Source organism: Pecten maximus, chromosome 12 (assembly GCF_902652985.1).
Source record: "Pecten maximus chromosome 12, xPecMax1.1, whole genome shotgun sequence".
Taxonomy (NCBI): Eukaryota; Metazoa; Mollusca; class Bivalvia; order Pectinida; family Pectinidae; genus Pecten; species Pecten maximus.
In genome coordinates, this window is record NC_047026.1 from 7267239 (window position 1) to 7290547 (window position 23309).

Genomic DNA, 23309 nt, shown 5'->3' on the forward strand with positions numbered 1-23309 from the left:
ACATACCTAACACAACACAGTATCTGAGATCTGGTCTCTAAATGTAAAATTCTCAGACATTTCAATAATGAATGACCTACTGCCTGACTAGGGTGAAAGCCCACCCAGACAAAGAAGAGGCAATATCGACCAAAGTCTACCGAGTCTGCTTTGACGATTTCCGATTAAACATTCATGTACAACATTGATTGTACCAGTGTAATGGAGAGAGAAAAAAACACTCGCAAGGTTTCATCAAATATGTACCTAGAGTTAATTTTATATCACGATTTCACACAGGAAAAACATTTGGAAATGCAGCGGAGGTGACCTAAATTTCCGTATAGAAATCCAACTTATTTTGAGTAATTGTGTAAAAGAAACGTAAATTCTTACCTTTTTCAGAATCTGGTGTGGGAGTGGTATTTCCAGTGGTAATTCCTTGCTGGCTTTGTGAAGTATTTTGTGGTGTAAGAAGTCGAGTTTTACTCGTCCGAGAGGGAGCCTTTGGAGTAGAATTGGCTGACTGTTCGGAAGGTTTTGGTGTACTCCGTGGAAATGTATTCTGTAAAGCACAAACAAGAATCTTGTTATTCTACATCCCAATATTCACATATGGATCCCCTCAAATCCACTTGTCTTAATCACACAGTAAATGCAGTCCAGTGAATATGGCGGACAGGCTGATTACAGTGTATCACATATAACAGCAGCTATGTCAGCCAACAGAAAAACAAATGTACTTGTATCATAGTAGTCCCTACCCTGTAGTCACTACTCGGTCTACTGGGGGTCAAAAAGCACTGGTACTACATAGAGAACCTGGGTGTGACTGAGGCCATGCTGTGTACACTTCGGTGGTGGCAGAGTATGACCTATCTACTCCAGCCCTGGGCGGTTGAGTCAACAGATTGTATGCCTGCCTTGTGTATGTATGACCTTCACAGTGAGGTTTGGCGGGCTATAACACCAAGGTCTATCATACCAGTGTGACTGCACTACCATCATCACTGGGGTACTACACTGAGTGTGGAAGCTGTCCAGTCAAGTGGCCATATACACAGCTGTGTAGTACAGGATACTTTCCGGTTATAATTGAACTATTTACCTGTGTAACTGTACATGTATACATACAAATCAGCTATTTGGCAGTGCGCCAGAATTACACACAATATCAATCATCTCTGGCAGTGGCATAGACATAGAAGGCTAAAAACAGGCATTTACACAGACAGATAGCAGGAAGGCTGGCACAGCCGCTTCTCCATAGATTAGGGATCAGTTATTACCATGATGAATGACACAGCCCCAGTACAGGCATGTCATCAATGGCTCCTACACACCATTAATGATAGACAGATGGTAATGATGGAAAAACAATCACTTTCTCAGATGGCCCAGCATGACATACATAAAGAGGCCAGTAAAATCAAGTTTGACTAACAGATTTTAAGATATTGGCAGATCGATAAAAACACATGAAATAAAGACCCAAAAACTGAATATCTTCAAAAGTAATAAAATGTTTTTATTCACGACCATACACAAACATTTAATTATTTCTGACAAGGTTTTTTATTGCGAGTACTTATTATTCCATGTCAAACCGTTTTGTACAACAATCGAGTTCATGTCTGGGTCATATACATGTTTAAAAGGTTAAATTTAAATTCCATCATTTATATTTTAATTTAACCTGTAGATGTTAAACCTTTTTAAGTTGATGATATTCAACATGGAGAAACCCGTAGTTGATAAAGTGAAATAGTTTTAAAGCCACAATGGCTACCCTAATCTGTATAGCGGAGCGTGACCTCATTTCTCTTACTTACCTTAACAAGGAGTGTACATATATCCCAAAGTTTAACAATACACTTAGGGCCGCTAAGAGACTTTACAAGTAAATGTCCATGGAATTAATTCCAGTCAAATTTAAAAGTTTTTATAGATTTGCCATGAGGCTGCCAAGTGCGTGTAGGGTACACACTGGTAACACAAGTGTGAAGTGGAATGGCCGGGGAATACAGACCCCCAGTTCTCTGAACAGCCTGCTTGTAATCTCTGGCATTCAGCGCTTCAGAGGTTTTATCATGCTAATGTTGCCTGCCTAGAGCAAGTTTCACAAACAGTCCCAGTCAACAATTACTCTGTTGATTATCACGGTCAGGGGGCGTCTTGCAATACTCTACTGATTACCACTAAGAGGGGGTCGTCTCAAAAGGTACTTTGTACTTGCCAGGAGACTTGTATTTTATTTATCTAATCAAGAACATATTACATATCAAAAGCCCCTGGCACTGGATAATCCCCGTTGAATACTTGAGCCTAAATAGCTTGTATCAACATGTTCAGTCAAATGTCCTTGTATTAACTGGTTATATTCAGACAATGATACAACTATTAAAAGTACAAATTAAATTAAAGCTCTAATGTGAACAGATAAAGGTTTCCTGAACAATACAGATTTGAATTATATATAACCTAAGGCCTATTTATACTAACGGACATGACACAAAGGTCAAGGTCATCCAACCTACCATTAACAAAACTCTCATCCTCATAGCCAATGGCTATCAATTAGCCTTGGGTACATTGTCACATTAACTGTTAATATATTGTACAATAGCATGTATGTAGCTCTCCACTCTTACCCCAGTTTTATTGTGGAAATGCAGATAAAATGCTGTCAATGTTAGAGATTAATTAAGTTTTAAGAGAATTTGCATGTTGGTTGCCACTCAATATTGGAGGTAGAAACGCAGTTAAGAATCTCTATGGAGTTTGTATTATTATCAAAGCTGACAGAAACAATAGACTAAGAGTTGATCAATACTGCGTCTGCCCGATTCCCTCCATAGTTTTATTATTCATCTGTGAAAAAGAGCGAAATAATGGACTCGCGTTGGCACAGCAATCACAGCCCTATATTTACTATGAATGTTGATCGATCAGCCCATATCCCTGAAGTTGTAGTATCTACACCAGCGGGGGTAATATTGTAATAGCTGTAGTGGTATCGGGACCGTCACCCACACTTTGTATGTCAATAGTAACTATATGCCTCACTTTGACTTCAGTCTGCTTTCCTCTGATGGCTCTCTTTGATCAATACACTGACGTTTGACTTGATTACTTTCTGAACGGTGCAGACTTTTACAACGTTCTTTACAAGTCGAGCAGCGATAGATTTTCTGCCAGCACTCTTTTGTCATGACTAAATGCGCAGGTGACAATGTATGCAAATTGCATGCGATTATATACATCGACCAACATAATTAGCATTACATGACCAGGCACTAAAATCTATATAAAATTGTCTCCTTCATGCCGACCTCTATTGTTAACCATTATGAAAGACGTACCTCTCAACAGCAGACAAGCCAAATTACCATTACAATTCAAAAACACTCGGCTTTGATATCGCCTCTGTTTTTATGCATAAGATTGCCAAAGAAAATTTGCATAATTTTCTTTCCAGGCCGTTTGATTCTGTACTCACGGTTGTAACATTTAATTCTGAGAGATTCTTTTGATGGCAAGTGAAACAGATTTTTTATACTGACAACTCCAACACAAATCTATTTGCATTTCAAATTTTGAATTATGCAGAACGGCAGCATGGATCATGTACCTTGATCTGAAATTACTTGTCTATTCTTGCCAAGTGAACTTACCACTCAGGTATCTAAGTTTTAACTGTCTGTGATAAACGATACATTTATTTCTGAAATCCTGCACTTTTTGTGCACTTTCAACATGATCAACTTAAGCATGAAATTTTTACCAAGCAGTGTCGGGTTCTTGCCAAGCTATCCAGAGATTCGTTTATCAACAACACCAGATCTCTTGCCAATTCACCTTGGATCAGAAAAGCAAATCTATCACTAGAACACTGATTATTAAACCAAGCCTAGCGACCTTCACCTTGCTTCAGGCTGCAAAGGGGACTGACTCCCCAAGAGGCATCATTATATTTTTCCTGCTGTACAAGCCTGCTGGTGATTTAGATCTTCTGACTCACAAAAATAAAATATTGCTTCCTGATCAATACAAATGGTGTTTGTAAATGAATGAAAAATAAATCGCCTGTGTGCATGTGCTGGTTAAAATACACTCATGGCAAAATGAATTTTTCCCTCGTTTGTTTTACAACTTTTTTTCATACTATTCCATGAGTAATTGATTTGCCAATTGAGTAACAAAATGGAATTACAGCACCAGAAGATGACATTGTGAGTTTGATGAAGGCGCTGATCAATACTCGCTGCATTCTTTCCTTCCAGCAAATACATCACAAGACAGCACCATCAACCAACTAATGCACTTCAATCATCTCAAAGGATTTTTTTTCTATTTACCATACAAGCCAACATGGGAGAAGAAAATGGATTTAAAAAATATCTCATGATTAAAATGGTAGTATGGGACCAGCACTTCAGCATGCAAGTAAAAGCATGGATGATCCATTTATAGGAATTTATAATAGAAATGGTAGACCCTACAAACTGACCGATCTCTGTAGGGATCGAAACCCCGAATTGATACAAACCCTGTGACATACCAGGCTAACATGTTTAGCATAAAGAGAAACATTAATGAGTGTCTAAGAAACAATACACCACATGTGACCCTACAGGGCCCTCAGGGTATTTGGTCAGGTGTGGTAGTGTGTCTATCAGGCCTCATGTGACAGACCTTTCATTACCACAGGCACCTGTCTACATCAGGATGTCAGGAAATAAACAGAATTCATAGGAAATAAATCACATACAACTGTGAACTAAGCTAGAACATCAACAGGAAAATAGAGTACAGCCTCGATCTATTGAATCATCAACATTGTGGTACAACTTAGGAAATAAACAGTCACAGCAAGAGTATTCACATAGATCAGACAAAGAGATACCAACAGGAAGAAAGAGAAAATCACAAACACTATTCTTGTCTACACTGCGGAAATAAATAGTATCCTGGTCGACCCAACACAGGAAATATACAACACAAACCTCATTTAGTACTGGGTGTTGTTTATATATTCAGATAGACCATATGAAGGGTATATATAATCACAGATATATATGTAGTATTTAAGTCACTCTAGGTATGTTAATAGGGCACCTGCTCAGGTTCAAATAATCTCTTTAGTCCTGTGTATTAGACTATTTAGTCAAATTTACCACGGATAATGTATGGTGTATGTTATCTGGATGACAACTCAATGTGCCAAGGAAGCAAGAGGTCTTGGTTCTGTACTGCCAGCCACATATTCTCTCACTCTTGGTTCTGTACTGTCAGCCACAGATTCTCTCACTCTTGGTTCTGTACTGTCAGCCACATATTCTCTCACTCTTGGTTCTGTACTGTCAGCCACAGATTCTCTCACTCTTGGTTCTGTACTGTCAGTTACATATTCTCTCACTCTTGGTTCTGTACTGTCAGCCACATATTCTCTCACTCTTGGTTCTGTACTACCAGCCACATATTCTCTCACTCTTAGTTCTGTACTGTCAGCCACATATTCTCTCATTCTTGGTTCTGTACTGTCAGCCACATATTCTCTCATTCTTGGTTCTGTACTGTCAGCCACATATTCTCTCACTCTTGGTTCTGTACTGTCAGCCACAGATTCTCTCACTCTTGGTTCTGTACTGCCAGCCACATATTCTCTCACTCTTGGTTCTGTACTGTCAGCCACATATTCTCTCACTCTTGGTTCTGTACTACCAGCCACATATTCTCTCACTCTTGGTTCTGTACTACCAGCCACATATTCTCTCACTCTTGGTTCTGTACTGTCAGCCACATATTCTCTCACTCTTAGTTCTGTACTGTCAGCCACATATTCTCTCACTCTTAGTTCTGTACTACCAGCCACATATTCTCTCACTCTTGGTTCTGTACTACCAGCCACATATTCTCTCACTCTTGGTTCTGTACTGTCAGCCACATATTCTCTCACTCTTGGTTCTGTACTGTCAGCCACATATTCTCTCACTCTTGGTTCTGTACTACCAGCCACATATTCTCTCACTCTGTACTGTCAGTTACATATTCTCTCACTCTTGGTTCTGTACTGTCAGCCACATATTCTCTCACTCTTGGTTCTGTACTACCAGCCACATATTCTCTCACTCTTGGTTCTGTACTACCAGCCACATATTCTCTCACTCTTGGTTCTGTAATGTCAGCCACATATTCTCTCACTCTTGGTTCTGTACTGCCAGCCACATATTCTCTCACTCTTGGTTCTGTACTACCAGCCACATATTCTCTCACTCTTGGTTCTGTACTACCAGCCACATATTCTCTCACTCTTAGTTCTGTAATGTCAGCCACATATTCTCTCACTCTTGGTTCTGTACTACCAGCCACATATTCTCTCACTCTTGGTTCTGTACTGTCAGCCACATATTCTCTCACTCTTGGTTCTGTACTGTCAGCCACATATTCTCTCACTCTTGGTTCTGTACTGCCAGCCACATATTCTCTCACTCTTGGTTCTGTACTACCAGCCACATATTCTCTCACTCTTGGTTCTGTACTGCCAGCCACATATTCTCTCACTCTTGGTTCTGTACTACCAGCCACATATTCTCTCACTCTTGGTTCTGTACTACCAGCCACATATTCTCTCACTCTTGGTTCTGTACTGTCAGCCACATATTCTCTCACTCTGTACTGTCAGCCACATATTCTCTCACTCTGTACTGCCAGCCACATATTCTCTCACTCTTGGTTCTGTACTGTCAGCCACATATTCTCTCACTCTTGGTTCTGTACTACCAGCCACATATTCTCTCACTCTTGGTTCTGTACTGTCAGCGACATATTCTCTCACTCTTGGTTCTGTACTGTCAGCGACATATTCTCTCACTCTTGGTTCTGTACTACCAGCCACATATTCTCTCACTCTTGGTTCTGTACTGTCAGTTACATATTCTCTCACTCTTGGTTCTGTACTGTCAGCCACATATTCTCTCACTCTTGGTTCTGTACTGTCAGCCACATATTCTCTCACTCTTGGTTCTGTACTACCAGCCACATATTCTCTCACAAGAGATGGAGTAGTATTGTTCCCAGTATACATGTCTACCACATATGGTGTAATAATGAGGGCCGTGTTTCTCCACTAGAGTACTACATCATATGTGTGTAATAAACAGGTTTGGCCTCCTTCCCAGACACAGTATTTGTACTGGTGGGAAGCATCACAGCCATACAGTGTAAACGTATTGTGTTGGTTAAACCTGTGTTATTTCGGTTAAACCTGTGTTATTTCGGTTAAACCTGTGTTATGTTGGTTAAACCTGTGTTATGTTGGTTAAACCTGTGTTATTTCGGTTAAACCTGTGTTATGTTGGTTAAACCTGTGTTATTTCGGTTAAACCTGTGTTATATTGGTTAAACCTGTGTTATGTTGGTTAAACCTGTGTTATTTCGGTTAAACCTGTGTTATGTTGGTTAAACCTGTGTTATTTCGGTTAAACCTGTGTTATGTTGGTTAAACCTGTGTTATTTCGGTTAAACCTGTGTTATGTTGGTTAAACCTGTGTTATTTCGGTTAAACCTGTGTTATGTTGGTTAAACCTGTGTTATTTCGGTTAAACCTGTGTTATGTTGGTTAAACCTGTGTTATGTTGTTTTTCTGTGTGTCTCATCAACTATCAGATGTCTTTATGTGTGTTTAACAATACCCTAAATACAGTACTATATGAAGTTCTCAAAAGTATCCTCCAACACAAGCCTCCATAAAATATCCGGGTGGCAAGAAAGATTTTCATGAAACATGCAATTTTACAGAATTCTCTGATGAAGTTGCAAATCAAAAAGGCTTTGTATATTTTGGTAAATACAATGCCCCGTGAAATTTGACCTGGTTATAAATACCATTACAAAGCCCAGTGAAATTTAACCTAGTTATAAATACCATTACAAAGCCCAGTGAAATTTGACAGGTTATAAATACCATTTCAATGCCCTGTGAAATTTGACAGGTTATAAATACCACCACAATGCCCCATGAAATGTGACCTGGTTATGAATTCAATTACATTAGCCCATGAAATGAGTCATTGTTATGAATGCCAATGCATTGCCCCATACTTTTGGATGAGGTCCAGGAGAAACAGTCCTGATACAGATGTAGATTCTGTTTCTCCACGGTTTGGCAGGAGTATGTGTAGGAGACAACAAACACCAACACTATTGTACAGGGTGCCAGAAACATGTGTCATATAGTATAAAACATCTCCCAATTCCTACCATGTTCTTCAGCAGCTACTACACTGCCTAGTATGAAACCATCACGCTGCATCACATTCAAACTATTTTGGGAAAACCCTAACTACGATCCGCACTACAATTTACAAATTGTAAAATAGACAGCATTAATGCAAGACCAAAATTTAAATTTACACTCAAATTACAGTCTATCAGATACGGGGCTCATTACTTGGAATAAAAACAAGATATTTGTCAGAAAAGCTTTCTTTTTTTTCTTCCAGTTGCTAGGAAACCAAACTTATTAGTGGAAGTGGCAATATCTAAAGAGCGGCACTATAGACAGCAGACTGTAATGATCTCTGGAGTAACCAGAACAATATATTGGCGTGAACTTAAAATTCAGGAGTTCACCATTGTATACTAAAGATACAATTGTTCTATTAGATTTTAACCAAGGAACAAATAGGAACCTGCATATAAAATTTAAAAAGGTCCTTACGGAGAGATTGAAAGAAATACCAATAACAGGAATGGTTCAGGTCACCAATGAACGGTTTCTGGTTTAGGAATGGTTCAGGTCACCAATGAACAGTTCTGGTTTAGGAATGGTTCAGGACACCAATGAACAGTTTCTGGTTTGGAATGGTTCAGGACACCAATGAACAGTTTCTGGTTTAGGAATTGTTCAGGACACCAATGAACAGTTTCTGGTTTAGGAATGGTTCAGGACACCAATGAACAGTTTCTGGTTTAGGAATGGTTCAGGACACCAATGAACAGTTTCTGGTTTAGGAATGGTTCAGGACACCAATGAACAGTTTCTGGTTTGGAATGGTTCAGGACACCAATGAACAGTTTCTGGTTTAGGAATGGTTCAGGACACCAATGAACAGTTTCTGGTTTGGAATGGTTCAGGACACCAATGAACAGTTTCTGGTTTAGGAATTGTTCAGGACACCAATGAACAGTTTCTGGTTTAGGAATGGTTCAGGACACCAATGAACAGTTTCTGGTTTAGGAATGGTTCAGGACACCAATGAACAGTTTCTGGTTTAGGAATGGTTCAGGACACCAATGAACAGTTTCTGGTTTGGAATGGTTCAGGACACCAATGAACAGTTTCTGGTTTAGGAATGGTTCAGGACACCAATGAACAGTTTCTGGCTTACTGAAGGACATTAAGAACAACCAACCATCTGATGATGCCGGACTAAAAATCAATCAGATTTGGAGTAATTTTAAAGAGACATGTCAATCATGCCTTTTTGCAGGAGAGGATATTGAATGGTGTCTGGTTTGTGGGTACCTTCGGTTGGTTATGTAATCGTGTTATCCACAGCTGGCTATAAAAGCTAATGGCATAAGCAAAGTGCCAATGATTGTCTACCTTAATACCTACTCAGAAAGCTTGGAAAAGTGCAACGGGGTGGTTTTATGTCACATGTTGACAGTCTTACAGCTAACAAAGCGGCTTTGTCAGGCAAAGCAAATCCTCTCAGCTTTAATAGGATTCAGTGAAGACAAGGGGCACTCATGAATCAATACTGTTCCGTATTCACCTCAGTCGAGCGAAGCAAGTTCGATTTCAAACTGAAGTCTTGGATCCATTAGGGAATCGAGCAAGCTAATCTACCTGGTTTTCAACTTCATGTCTTTAAGTTTTCTTTTGAGCCATTCTTGATTATGCCATATCTAAACTGTTTTACAGGTTTATTAAGGTCTAAACTCAATTTGCATCAATTCCGCTATCTCATTACATCAACATGTACTTAACAGTTAAATGAAGTATTCAATAGTTTAAATAGAAATGCAACAAATATTTTTGGTTTTGGTTGAATAAAGACATAGCAAGGTAAAATATCATGTATAAAATTGTTGCTTTAGAATGGTTAATCCGATCAACAAGAATACAATGCTACAGCTGAAACTTCCCCTTCGGGCCTCAGTATCAATGACCTTCACCTCACAGTGAGTAAACAACAGCATGGACCCTTGCCACCGTATCAAGTAATTAATTACTTCATGATCAATAGGAGCTGTGTTACATCTGATAGACCTTCATCTGGACATCTCTACTGCCTCAACTGTGGACCTGCTGTGGACCTGCCTTTCCATCTCCAATGGACATTCTAACCAGTCATCAACAAACGTACAGCCAAGAAAATAAACCCTATGTCACATTCATCGTAAAATTCTATTTTTGGTGTTGTTTATCACTGTGGCAGCCATTGGCTGAGCAGATATAAGGCAATTCACGTTGATGGTTCCGTATCCTCTGGGCTTCAACTCTTTCACAGACCAGGTAAAAACTGCAGTCAAGCCTAATGGTTTATTGACATAAAACAAGAATGATTTTCTTTACATCCCCTCCTGCTTCCTCTCTCTGCTCATTGATTGCCCCACTAATTTGATTCCCCTGCCTGAAGTATCTCTAAATGTAATTAGGAGTCTGTGGTATTGTTAGAAAGGCATCCACAACTGGTCGGTGTGGGTCTTCAAACACATGTGACCAACAGGAGCTCTAGACAAAAGTATAGTGGACAAGCTGTCCTTATAAAGCTCCATTTTATCTTCAGCAAAGGTACAGAGGAAATACAAAGTTAATGTTTAACAGTGGGCCAATGGAACTCACAACCAACAATATGTCAATGGAACTCACAACCAACAATATGTCAATGGAACTCACAACCAACAATATGTCAATGGAACTCACAACCAACAATATGTCTAAGGAACTTACAACCTTCTAAGAATACACCAATGGAAATCATGTTCTAACAATAGGCCAAATGGAATTCGAAACGTTCTAACAATGTGCCAATGGAAATTACAACGTTCTAACAATAGGCCAAAGAAACTCACAATGCTCTAATATTAGACCAAAGAAACTCACAATGTTCTCCTTACAATAGGCCTATGGAACTCACAATGTTCTTACAATAGGCCAATGGAACTCGCAATGTTCTTACAATACGCCAATGGAACTCACAACGTTCTGACAATAGGCCAAAGAAACTCACAATGTTTTAACTACACCGATGGAACTCGCAACGTTTTAGCAAAACTGCTTCGCAAATAAGCACTCTACATCACAAAAGAAGTCTTAGCATGTAAATCTTGCAAATTAACCGAAATAAACATTCCCTTTAGTAATGTTCGTGTCTTTATAATAATAGCTTACTTCAACAAAACGAAAGTAACAAGCAAGTACCTTTTTAATACTCATACAACAAAACTACTACAGTGGAATGTAATGCTATTTTTATTTTCCCACTGCATGCGATCTGTCGGTGGACTGAAGGAGAATAAAGACACACATAAAAGTCCCAGTGACCTTCCCTTTACACAGGGCAGCCCACACTATATATCAAGTAGCCTATTCTTCCTGAAGCGCTAGGAATCTTCTACCCTATCTATTCTTAGGGCAGGTGAAAAAGATAGGATGAAGGGCGATAAGTAGGTCAGCTGGCAGACTGGGGATCCTGTGGAATGTTTACTCAGTTCATTGTCAGGCTTATCACAGCTCCGATAACCTATGATCTCTATTGTTATCAGGGACGAGTCCCACCTAGTCATGTGACAGAGTTCATCAGGGTCTACCAGACTGATGGTGATCACCGGGCCTATAGTCATGTGACTGAGTTCATCAGGGTCTACCAGACTGATGGTGATCACAGGGCCAAGTCATGTGACAGTTCATCAGGGTCTATCAGACTGATGGTAATCACCGGGCCTATAGTCATGTGACTGAGTTCGTCAGGGCCTACCAGACTGATGGTGATCACAGGGCCAAGTCATGTGACAGTTCATCAGGGTCTATCAGACTGATGGTGATCACCGGGCCTAGTCATGTGACTGAGTTCAGCAGGGTCTACCAGACTGATGGTGATCACAGGGCCAAGTCATTTGACAGTTCATCAGGGTCTATCAGACTGATGGTGATCGCAGGGCCTATAGTCATGTGACCGAGTTCATCAGGGTCTACCAGACTGATGGTGATGGCAGGACCTAATCATGTGACTTGAGTTCATCAGGGTCTATCACAATGATATTAATCACTATATACATGGGCCAAGTCATGTGACCGAGTTTAGTAGGGTCTACCACAATGATGGTATTCACCAATACATGAACTTTGACTCAAAAGTATTGGACTGGCTTAGTGTAAGACAATAGAATAGTATTTGTTGGTATTTTACTGAACTGCAGCAGGCATGGATGGGCTTATTACCAGGCATGTGCTTATTGCTGGATTAATACAGTACCTGACCGAGGATTTCACGAACAGTTTCAGAACTGTCATGGACTGGGGACCCCACATCCCACAAGACCACACCTTATACAAAGACACACAAATACACCTGTACACAACACCAGACATCTCCGCACAAACCGGATCTAGTGCGACCTTCAAACCAACTTGTACCTAACCACAGAGTACTTCCTTTGTTCCGTCAATCACAGGTAAATCTACACAGGTAAGGTGATTTGTCGACAGGCCTACAGGTACCTGGCATTTTACACACAACAAAACAAACAATAACAGAATGTACATCATTAAATGCCTTATTATGTCCCCTGTAATTGCGAAATACAGCGAGAGACTTTAAACGTCACAGTACGAATATCATCTCTCGGTTTGACCATATACAACCTAATGTCAGCCTGGATTTACAGGTAATTTACTGACAAGTTTTAATGTCTGAAATGTTTCAGTTGTCAACAAAACCGCCTGCCTTTCTCTCATTGAGGCCTAGGCAAAACACATAAACAAACATTTATATACCCAAGCCATGGTGACAGACAAAGTCATGTTCCTCTTTGCCTGCCCTGTGGGAAAGCCTTTCCTGAGCACTCATGACAGCTTTTATGACAGACTATAATGAACAACAGAATGATTAATGTTCTGGCAAGCTATTGCTTCAAGCTTGATAGAAGTGAACTATTTTTGTAGCTTAGCTCCTCAATGCTTGGCAGATAAAGGCATTAATTCAAGACAGCCCCTTGAAACCTGACAGACAGTGTTTTGAGAGGAGTTGAGCGTATATACCTATGTAAATGTGGTAATGTATGGTATGGGCGACCTTCACCTCACTGACAGGATGAGTCATACCTTGCCTTTCAGTGTATTGTAAACTGGCTACACCAGCCATGTAGAATCTCCACAAAAACTGTGTCACTGATCTGCACAAAGAGATAGGGCCCAACACCCATCTGATAAGCCCCACGATTATCACATTACAAGTTCATCTACATAATATGTAAAATCTGAGGGGTGTACAATTAGTCCGCCTTTAGTTAAGTCCTCCAACAAAACCTGACTATACATCTAAAATAAGATGGTACAGACATGCTTTCAGGCTTACTTCATCTTCACAGAAAACAGATCCCATAATCAAATATGCTGTCCATGAAAGTCATGCCTGGTTATATTTTCCCTGTAGAATAATTACATATATTTTGACATGATCAGGTGGGCTGAATCATAAATCATGTTAGAGGCATTAAGTTCGGTTCTATATGTGTATGTTTATGGCTGTGTACCAAGTCGGGATGTATTACTGAGTATTATACATTACCAGCTCAACTTACAGAGCATTAAGTCACCATCAACAGACAGCTATGTATGAACAGTTAGCAGGAATATATTTACAAGTTTGTTTACTAGGCTTTTACCATCTGTTGTGGTTTGGAGAATTCATCATATATATATATATATACAGAACCTCTGCTGTGCTGTTGAAATAGGTTGATTTGTTTTAAAGTTTATTCACCTTTAAGATTATCACTCTGATTTGTATTACATCTGAAGCTGGTACAGTGTTTATCCTTCTCAAAGCAGCAACATATATTGGAGAACAAATGGCCTGCTGAAGACATATGTTGAAGGACAAATATTGAAAAAAATAATCTCATCTCAAAATGGCCACAAATATGTTTTCATGGCAGCCATCAACATCACTTAATTAAAAAATCGTTCTTGAAAAATAAAGAAGATTATGTCAGACTTGTGTAAACTCTCGAATGGTTCTATCAAGGTCTGATCCAATGACCACACAATCACTATCCCAGAAAGCCATAAAAAAAGAAATAATTATCACAAGGTCAAATCTTGACCGCCTTTGAACGCCACAACAGTCAGTACATCATGACCATCAAGAAGTGGATTTGTCACCATAAAGCAGCCTATAAAAGCTGCCGACTTTTTACCATGATGCGACGTGTTGAACCTTGGCAGGTTTCTGGCTTACGTTTTGCACAAGGGTCACTCACAATTCAGATGACGATGACACAGCAGTTTCCCTATTGGTATTTCTGACCCTAACACACAATTTATTCTGTAATGAGCCCAGGGGGCGACACAAACTCTTACTCAATGTAGAGGTGGGCTTATTATAGGATAATAACATAGAGCATTTGTAAGTATTTTACTGAACTTCAATAGATATAGGTGGGCTTGTTACTGGTATTGGCTTTTGCCATATAACACAACTATATCCTGAAGGCTGATTAAATTAAATATCCTCTCATGATCACCACATTTATTCATTCAAAGGTAGTCAACACTTTTCAATACTGAAATCTGTCTATAGATAGTCAGAACTGGTATTGCGCCCTATTCATGGTGATATTGTCCACAGGCTGTTACTGCCCGCCCTTCCCATGGAGGTTTCTGTTTCTATCCCACTATTGTCCCCGTGTGTGTGTGTGTGTGTGTGTGTGTGTGTGTATATATATATATAGGTGATATATAGAGGTAGGACTATACCAACACCATCCAGTAAAGATTAGCCAATACTCTCCACAACAATGCTCGAGGTGGAAATGGATTACGCTCAGTCAACCGAAAACAAACCCGATCAGGCATATGTATATGAAGGATTATTTTTGGAATGTTGTATAGAGAAATATGACTTTTTATGATATCAGTCATATTTAAGTTGACAGAGAAATCCTAGCTGTTCCATACCTCCTGGCTAATCACTGTAGGGACAAGTACCAACTGTAATGGCTGGTATGTTCTACAACCCTTCCTCTTCCCCTGTGGTAGATGTACATGGTCCTGTAGGTGAATAGGTACACCAGTTCCAAACTTTCTCCAGATCTGAAGCTGATTAATACCCTATGGGCTCCTATCTGGTTACTGAGACATTCCTGGACAGTGTATTCAGGTCATGATTTCTGGACAGTGGTCAGTTTAGTGTTACAACCAACAGATGACCTGTGGCTGTACTGGCATGATGACTGATGTGTATGTGTGGTACACTTTGGGGCCCAGGGCAGGTCAGCTCCCTAGGGGGTCAACACCATTACTGTGACAAACACCTAACAGCTGTCTTATTATGGCTCAAGGTCAAGGTCACAATCTGTGCAGCTATCCAGTGGTATGCCTTCTACTTCAGGGTGGGGGTGTTCTCACAACACACAAACTTGTAGTCTAAATAGGTGGTGAAACTAATCAAGGACAACCGATTTGGAGAGGCATAAACAGGCTTATTAACAGACATTGACTTATTGCTGAATAAATACAAAACCATTTAAAATTTGATAATATGGTGAATTTGGTACATGATAAATACTAATATTCATAAACAACTAGTTGCCATGGTGACTGTTCACATACCTGGGGAATGCCAGTAATAAGACTTTATTAGGTGGTTTTATTCAGTAGATTTTATGGGAGAGAGTGTATTACACCTCATAGTCGTGATGTTTGCTCGTTATACATCAATATTTCACTGCCATAAATATTTCACATGCTCAATATTTAACAGTAAACATAACAATGTGTGCTCTTTCACCTGATCCACTGTACCAATACTATGTACACAAAGGAAAATAACAATGGTACACATATATCAACCAAATGTAATCAATTTTAAAGAGCATCATCAGGGGAGACAACTTTACAGGACAACAGAGAATATAATTCAGTTAATTGTACAGAGGACAATTTGACAGAGGGGTCAGTTGTACAGAGGACAATTCAGGGAAGGGGTCAAATGTAGAGGACAACAGAGAAATGGGGTCAGTTGTAAAGGGCAGCAGAGAAATGGGGTCAGTTGTACAGGACAACAGAAAAATAGGGTCAGTTGTACAAGACAACAGAGAAATGGGGTCAGTTGTACAAGACAACAGAGAAATGGGGTCAGTTGTACAGGACAAGAGAAATGGGGTCAGTTGTAGTGGACAGCAGAGAAATGGGGTCAGTTGTACAGGGCAACAGAGAAATGGGGTCAGTTGTACAGGGCAACAGAGAAATGGGGTCAGTTGTACAGGACAACAGAGAAATGGGGTCAGTTGTACAGGACAACAGAAAAATAGGGTCAGTTGTACAAGACAACAGAGAAATGGGGTCAGTTGTACAGGACAAGAGAAATGGGGTCAGTTGTAGTGGACAGCAGAGAAATAGGGTCAGTTGTACAGGACAAGAGAAATGGGGTCAGTTGTACAGGACAACAGAGAAATGGGGTCAGTTGTAGAGGACAACAGAGAAATGGGGTCAGTTGTACAGGACAACAGAGAAATGGGGTCAGTTATAGTGGACAACAGAGAAATGGGGTCAGTTGTACAGGGCAACAGAGAAATGGGGTCAGTTGTACAGGACAACAGAGAAATGGGATCAGTTGTACAGAACAATTATAAAAGGGATAATTAGCACAGGACAACTTGGGAAAGGGGTCAGTTATACCGGACAACTCAGGAAACACGTCAGTTGTACATGACAACTCGGGAAAGGGTCAGTTGTACAGAACAACTCGACAAAGGAGTCAGTTGTTCATGACAACTCGGGAAACAGGTCAGCTGTGCTGGGAAACACAGATGGAGTTAATGTGTATAGTATACAATAGTAATGAAGTATTGATCTACAATGATATTGATTCGATGTAAGCATTTCTTTACATAAACTCACTTTATTGATAGTAACTCTTCGTCTTGTCAACTTAACAGTTTGCAACATATTTTATTGATCATCCCTGTTTTCTCTTGCTTCATTACACAATAAAACACACGGATCAGAGAATCTATATGTGTAACTAAATTACTTCAAAACAAGCTACACAGATGGTATCACCACAGAGCGTAACATCTACTGTACAATATCATCTGTGAGTGGGTACAAAGTACAATCACTAGAGTGTATGGTGGAGTACCATGATAGGTAAACACGCCTTGTACGCCAGGTAAACATGTAGGTATAGGCACCATGTGTGATAAAAGGTCGATCATCCCCCCACTGTACCGATCTCCTTGTGAGATACTGTCACAGATGCCAGATATATAATCATTTAGTACCCAATACGTTTGTATTAAAAGATACAAGATTTATTATGGAAAGATATGTTCTCAGCTTTCAATAAGCCCACAAATATTCTAACAGGGTAAAATAACTAGGCTATAATAATATTATTATTTACCCTTAAATGAAACACAGATAAAAACAATTTTATGATATTTAAGTTTTTTTCAGTAATCAGACTATTTTGGTAAGGCTGCATGGGCAGCAAAAATTTTGGTAGAGTGAAATTTTGGTGAAGTTGACTTCAATATCTGTATCCTTCAGTAACTGTCGATAGTTCCCTGTACCAAAACCTGTGTATTCAGCATGGAATCATTTTTAGACCATTTTCAGACTGACCTAATTTTAGTCAAGAAAATTACTGGACCAAAAATTTAGAAATAACAATTAACTTAATAGCAGAAAGAGTCCATTTCACCTAAAGTTTTTGTGTACATAATTTTACATATCAGCTAGATTATATACACTACACAGCCTGCTTTTATTTTCAGGTGTGGGCATGCAAAGACTATCTACCTCCACTTGTTAAACCACAGGTTTTTAAAGTATAAATTTCCATATTTCAGACAGTGTTTTGTAAACAAAGCCATTCCTACAATAAGAGTTATGACAAAGAGACTTACCGATGTGGACTGGAGATCTTTATCCTTATTAGTCTGTCTTGTGCGTCTTGGTCCAATGCCCACTTCCACTCCACGTAGTATAGAATCTACCACTGAAAGTACACAACCAGTTAACCAGTTAACAATACAGATCGTATGTAATATTGGGTGGTATAGTCCAGATACAAGTATACACAAATCACACCATTATCTACCAGAGACTGCAGGCAGGCTGGTCAAACTAAATCAAAGCTCTACAGCAGACGATGACAGAAATATCACAAGTTGTGGAGTTGAAATGTTCCAAGGTTGAATTTGAAACAGCCTAAAATGTTGGTGATATGAATCATCCTTCAGTATACTGCAGGTGTAAAGTGTGACCCAGCTTGGAGCTGCCACAGGCTGTGTGTTACAGACAAGTACAACAACATGGCAGCCACTGCAGAGTTAATGTAGGTCACTCGACAACAACACAGCTATCCTTCCTTACTGGGAATAAATACTCACATCTATCATCTTTTGGGGCTCAATCACAAGGAAATTTTCTTATGGGGCTAAACGAGCTTACTGTGTCATCAACCGTACAGATACATTCTGATCATACTACAACCCAAAACTAAACACAATTTAAACCAAAATATTGATGGTAGACCCATTTCCATTACCTCATAAGCTCTTTAGTAATGCAAAAATGTCTATCAGTTATACACAGCATGTTACTTTAAGACTTGATGAGTGTACGGCCTGTAAATATATCTTGCCTCAAAACCCACTGAGTGTTTGGCATGTAAATATATCTTACATCTTACCCCTAAACCTACTGAGTGTACGGCCTGTAAATATATCTTACCTCAAAACCCACTGAGTGTACAGCCTGTAAATATATCTTATCTCAAAACTCACTGAGTCTACGGCCTGTAAATATATCTTACCCTAAAACTCACTGAGTGTACGGCCTGTAAATATATCTTACCTCAAAACCCACTGAGTGTACTGCCTGTAAATATATCTTACCTCAAAACCCACTGAGTCTACGGCCTGTAAATATATCTTACCCTAAAACTCACTGAGTGTACGGCCTGTAAATATATCTTACCTCAAAACCCACTGAGTGTACTGCCTGTAAATATATCTTACCTCAAAACCCACTGAGTGTACTGCCTGTAAATATATCTTACCTCAAAACTCACTGAGTGTACGGCCTGTAAATATATCTTACCTCAAAACCCACTGAGTGTACGGCCTGTAAATATATCTTACCTCAAAACCCACTGAGTGTACGGCCTGTAAATATATCTTATCTCAAAACCCACTGAGTGTACTGCCTGTAAATATATCTTATCTCAAAACCCACTGAGTGTACTGCCTGTAAATATATCTTATCTCAAAACCCACTGAGTGTACTGCCTGTAAATATATCTTATCTCAAAACCCACTGAGTGTACGGCCTGTAAATATATCTTATCTCAAAACCCACTGAGTGTACTGCCTGTAAATATACCTTACCTCAAAACCCACTGAGTGTGCTGCCTGTAAATATATCTTATCTCAAAACCCACTGAGTGTACTGCCTGTAAATATATCTTATCTCAAAACCCACTGAGTGTACTGCCTGTAAATATATCTTATCTCAAAACCCACTGAGTGTACTGCCTGTAAATATATCTTATCTCAAAACCCACTGAGTGTACGGCCTGTAAATATATCTTATCTCAAAACCCACTGAGTGTACTGCCTGTAAATATACCTTACCTCAAAACCCACTGAGTGTGCTGCCTGTAAATATATCTTACCTCAAAACCCACTGAGTGTACGACCTGTAAATCTATCTTACCTCAAAACCCACTGAGTGTACGACCTGTAAATATATCTTACCTAAAAACCTACTATCTTACCTCAAAATACACTGACTGTCAATCTATATTACTTCAAAACCTACTGACTGTATGGCCTCAAAACACATCAACTGTACAATTGCACGATCTGTAAATCTATCTTACCTCAAAACCCACCAACTGTAAACAAATCTTACCTGGGAGCCTAAAGAGTATATAAATCTACAGTTATTCCTGACAGAAGCCAGCTACATCCTACTCCTTGTGGAGAGTGAAGGTGGATCTAGTGTGATCACTGTCTGATGGTGCCAGCACTAATGACCTGTGACATGATCATTAGACCCCCACTGTGTCCAATACCAGCAAATCAATACTACACCAAGGAGGAAACACTCTCCAGTAAGGTAGTGTATCATACACCAGTAGGGTAGAGGTGGGGACACTCTCCAGTAAGATAGACAGTGTATCATACACCAGTAGGGTAGAGGTGGAGACACTCTCCAGTAAGGTAGTGTATCATACACCAGTAGGGTAGAGGTGGAGACACTCTCCAGTAAGGTAGACAGTGTATCATACACCAGTAGGGTAGAGGTGGAGACACTCTCCAGTAAGGTAGACAGTGTATCATACACCAGTAGGGTAGAGGTGGGGACACTCTCCAGTAAGGTAGACAGTGTATCATACACCAGTAGGGTGGAGGTGGGGACACTCTCCAGTAAGGTAGACAGTGTATCATACACCAGTAGGGTAGAGGTGGAGACACTCTCCAGTAAGGTAGACAGTGTATCACACACCAGTAGGGTAGAGGTGGGGACACTCTCCAGTAAGGTAGACAGTGTATCATACACCAGTAGGGTAGAGGTGGGGACACTCTCCAGTAAGGTAGACAGTGTATCATACACCAGTAGGGTAGAGGTGGGGACACTCTCCAGTAAGGTAGACAGTGTATCACACACCAGTAGGGTAGAGGTGGAGACACTCTCCAGTAAGGTAGACAGTGTATCACACACCAGTAGGGTAGAGGTGGGGACACTCTCCAGTAAGGTAGACAGTGTATCACACACCAGTAGGGTAGAGGTGGGGACACTCTCCAGTAAGGTAGACAGTGTATCATACACCAGTAGGGTAGAGGTGGAGACACTCTCCAGTAAGGTAGACAGTGTATCATACACCAGTAGGGTAGAGGTGGGGACACTCTCCAGTAAGGTAGACAGTGTATCATACACCAGTAGGGTAGAGGTGGGGACACTCTCCAGTAAGGTAGACAGTGTATCACACACCAGTAGGGTGGAGGTGGGGACACTCTCCAGTAAGGTAGACAGTGTATCATACACCAGTAGGGTAGAGGTGGGGACACTCTCCAGTAAGGTAGACAGTGTATCATACACCAGTAGGGTAGAGGTGGGGACACCCTCCAGTAAGGTAGACAGTGTATCATACACCAGTAGGGTAGAGGTGGGGACACTCTCCAGTAAGGTAGACAGTGTATCATACACCAGTAGGGTAGAGGTGGGGACACTCTCCAGTAAGGTAGACGGTGTATCATACACCAGTAGGGTTAAGGTGGGGACACTCTCCAGTAAGGTAGACAGTGTATCATACACCAGTAGGGTAGAGGTGGAGACACTCTCCAGTAAGGTAGACAGTGTATCACACACCAGTAGGGTAGAGGTGGGGACACTCTCCAGTAAGGTAGACAGTGTATCATACACCAGTAGGGTAGAGGTGGGGACACTCTCCAGTAAGGTAGACAGTGTATCATACACCAGTAGGGTAGAGGTGGGGACACTCTCCAGTAAGGTAGACAGTGTATCATACACCAGTAGGGTAGAGGTGGGGACACTCTCCAGTAAGGTAGACAGTGTATCATACACCAGTAGGGTAGAGGTGGGGACACTCTCCAGTAAGGTAGACAGTGTATCATACACCAGTAGGGTAGAGGTGGAGACTCTCTCCAGTAAGGTAGACAGTGTATCATACACCAGTAGGGTAGAGGTGGAGACACTCTCCAGTAAGGTAGACAGTGTATCATACACCAGTAGGGTAGAGGTGGGGACACTCTCCAGTAAGGTAGTGTATCATACACCAGTAGGGTAGAGGTGGGGACACTCTCCAGTAAGGTAGACAGTGTATCACACACCAGTAGGGTAGAGGTGGGGACACTCTCCAGTAAGGTAGACAGTGTATCATACACCAGTAGGGTAGAGGTGGGGACACTCTCCAGTAAGGTAGACGGTGTATCATACACCAGTAGGGTAAAGGTGGGGACACTCTCCAGTAAGGTAGACAGTGTATCATACACCAGTAGGGTAGAGGTGGGGACACTCTCCAGTAAGGTAGACGGTGTATCATACACCAGTAGGGTAGAGGTGGGGACACTCTCCAGTAAGGTAGACAGTGTATCATACACCAGTAGGGTAGAGGTGGGGACACTCTCCAGTAAGGTAGACAGTGTATCATACACCAGTAGGGTAGAGGTGGGGACACTCTCCAGTAAGGTAGACAGTGTATCATACACCAGTAGGGTAGAGGTGGGGACACTCTCCAGTAAGGTAGACAGTGTATCACACACCAGTAGGGTAGAGGTGGGGACACTCTCCAGTAAGGTAGACAGTGTATCATACACCAGTAGGGTAGAGGTGGGGACACTCTCCAGTAAGGTAGACAGTGTATCACACACCAGTAGGGTAGAGGTGGAGACACTCTCCAGTAAGGTAGACGGTGTATCATACACCAGTAGGGTAGAGGTGGAGACACTCTCCAGTAAGGTAGACAGTGTATCACACACCAGTAGGGTAGAGGTGGGGACACTCTCCAGTAAGGTAGACAGTGTATCATACACCAGTAGGGTAGAGGTGGGGACACTCTCCAGTAAGGTAGACAGTGTATCATACACCAGTAGGGTAGAGGTGGGGACACTCTCCAGTAAGGTAGACAGTGTATCATACACCAGTAGGGTAGAGGTGGGGACACTCTCCAGTAAGGTAGACAGTGTATCATACACCAGTAGGGTAGAGGTGGAGACACTCTCCAGTAAGGTAGTGTATCATACACCAGTAGGGTAGAGGTGGGGACACTCTCCAGTAAGGTAGACAGTGTATCATACACCAGTAGGGTAGAGGTGGGGACACTCTCCAGTAAGGTAGTGTATCATACACCAGTAGGGTGGAGGTGGGGACACTCTCCAGTAAGGTAGACGGTGTATCATACACCAGTAGGGTAGAGGTGGAGACACTCTCCAGTAAGGTAGACAGTGTATCACACACCAGTAGGGTAGAGGTGGGGACACTCTCCAGTAAGGTAGACAGTGTATCATACACCAGTAGGGTAGAGGTGGGGACACTCTCCAGTAAGGTAGACAGTGTATCA

General features: G+C 40.9%; 1 protein-coding gene across 1 annotated transcript in view; it reads right to left on the reverse strand.

Moving 5' to 3' along the window:
* LOC117339459 (probable JmjC domain-containing histone demethylation protein 2C) overlaps nucleotides 1–23309 on the reverse strand; it is a 182220-nt gene that overhangs the window by 44038 nt on the left and 114873 nt on the right. The window contains 2 exon segments of the mRNA XM_033901044.1: nucleotides 376–544; nucleotides 18127–18218. Of these exon segments, the coding sequence (XP_033756935.1) occupies nucleotides 376–544; nucleotides 18127–18218 (261 nt within the window).